This window comes from Pteropus alecto, unplaced genomic scaffold, assembly GCF_000325575.1.
Source record: "Pteropus alecto unplaced genomic scaffold, ASM32557v1 scaffold80, whole genome shotgun sequence".
In the NCBI taxonomy this organism is placed as follows: domain Eukaryota; kingdom Metazoa; phylum Chordata; class Mammalia; order Chiroptera; family Pteropodidae; genus Pteropus; species Pteropus alecto.
The window spans coordinates 1,700,034-1,700,615 of NW_006430460.1; the positions used below are offsets into that span (position 1 = coordinate 1,700,034).

At 57.7% G+C, this 582-nt stretch overlaps 1 protein-coding gene across 1 annotated transcript in view; it reads left to right on the top strand.

Annotated features, from left to right (window-relative positions):
- The window catches only part of SLC7A1 (solute carrier family 7 member 1), a 26,958-nt gene that overhangs the window by 20,760 nt on the left and 5,616 nt on the right, over positions 1-582 (top strand). Inside the window, exon 8 of the mRNA XM_025047062.1 lies at positions 344-544. Coding sequence (XP_024902830.1) covers positions 344-544 — 201 coding nt within the window. The remainder of the gene's footprint in view (positions 1-343; positions 545-582) is intronic.

Consider the following 582-nt stretch of genomic DNA (forward strand, 5'->3'; position numbering starts at 1 on the left):
CTTGGGGTCACAAGAACCCAGTTTGGATCCTGACTCAGTTAATCTCCCGACACGTGTGAACTTCAGTGTCTCCGTCTCTGGTGTAGGGCAGCTTTTAAAGTTGCCAGCAAGGTCAGAAAAGGTGGTGTGGGCGCAAGTGCTCGCCACGTGACGGCTAACCGTTACCGCCTGCTGGGGCCTGTGTGTGATTTGATCCTGAGCTTTTCTCCCCTGTAAGCAGTGTCCTTCCGTGGGGAGGGCGGGGGACGGGAGGGGAGACGAGAGAGCAGCACCCCTCGCGTGCCCTGGGTGGCGGGACGTGCGGAGGGCCACCCATGGGTCCTGATGTTTGTCTCCTCCCCAGCCACGATGGCCTTCCTCTTCGACCTGAAGGACTTGGTGGACCTCATGTCCATTGGCACTCTCCTGGCTTACTCTTTGGTGGCTGCCTGCGTGTTGGTCTTGCGGTATGTATGGCTTTTCTGGGCCTCGCAACAGATGAGCGCGTGTACCATGCTAACCTCTGAGCGGTTAGAGTTAATGGTTTATACCGTGCAAGTTTTAGGTTGTTGAGAGGCCCTTTGGGGACTGCCCAGGGGAGGG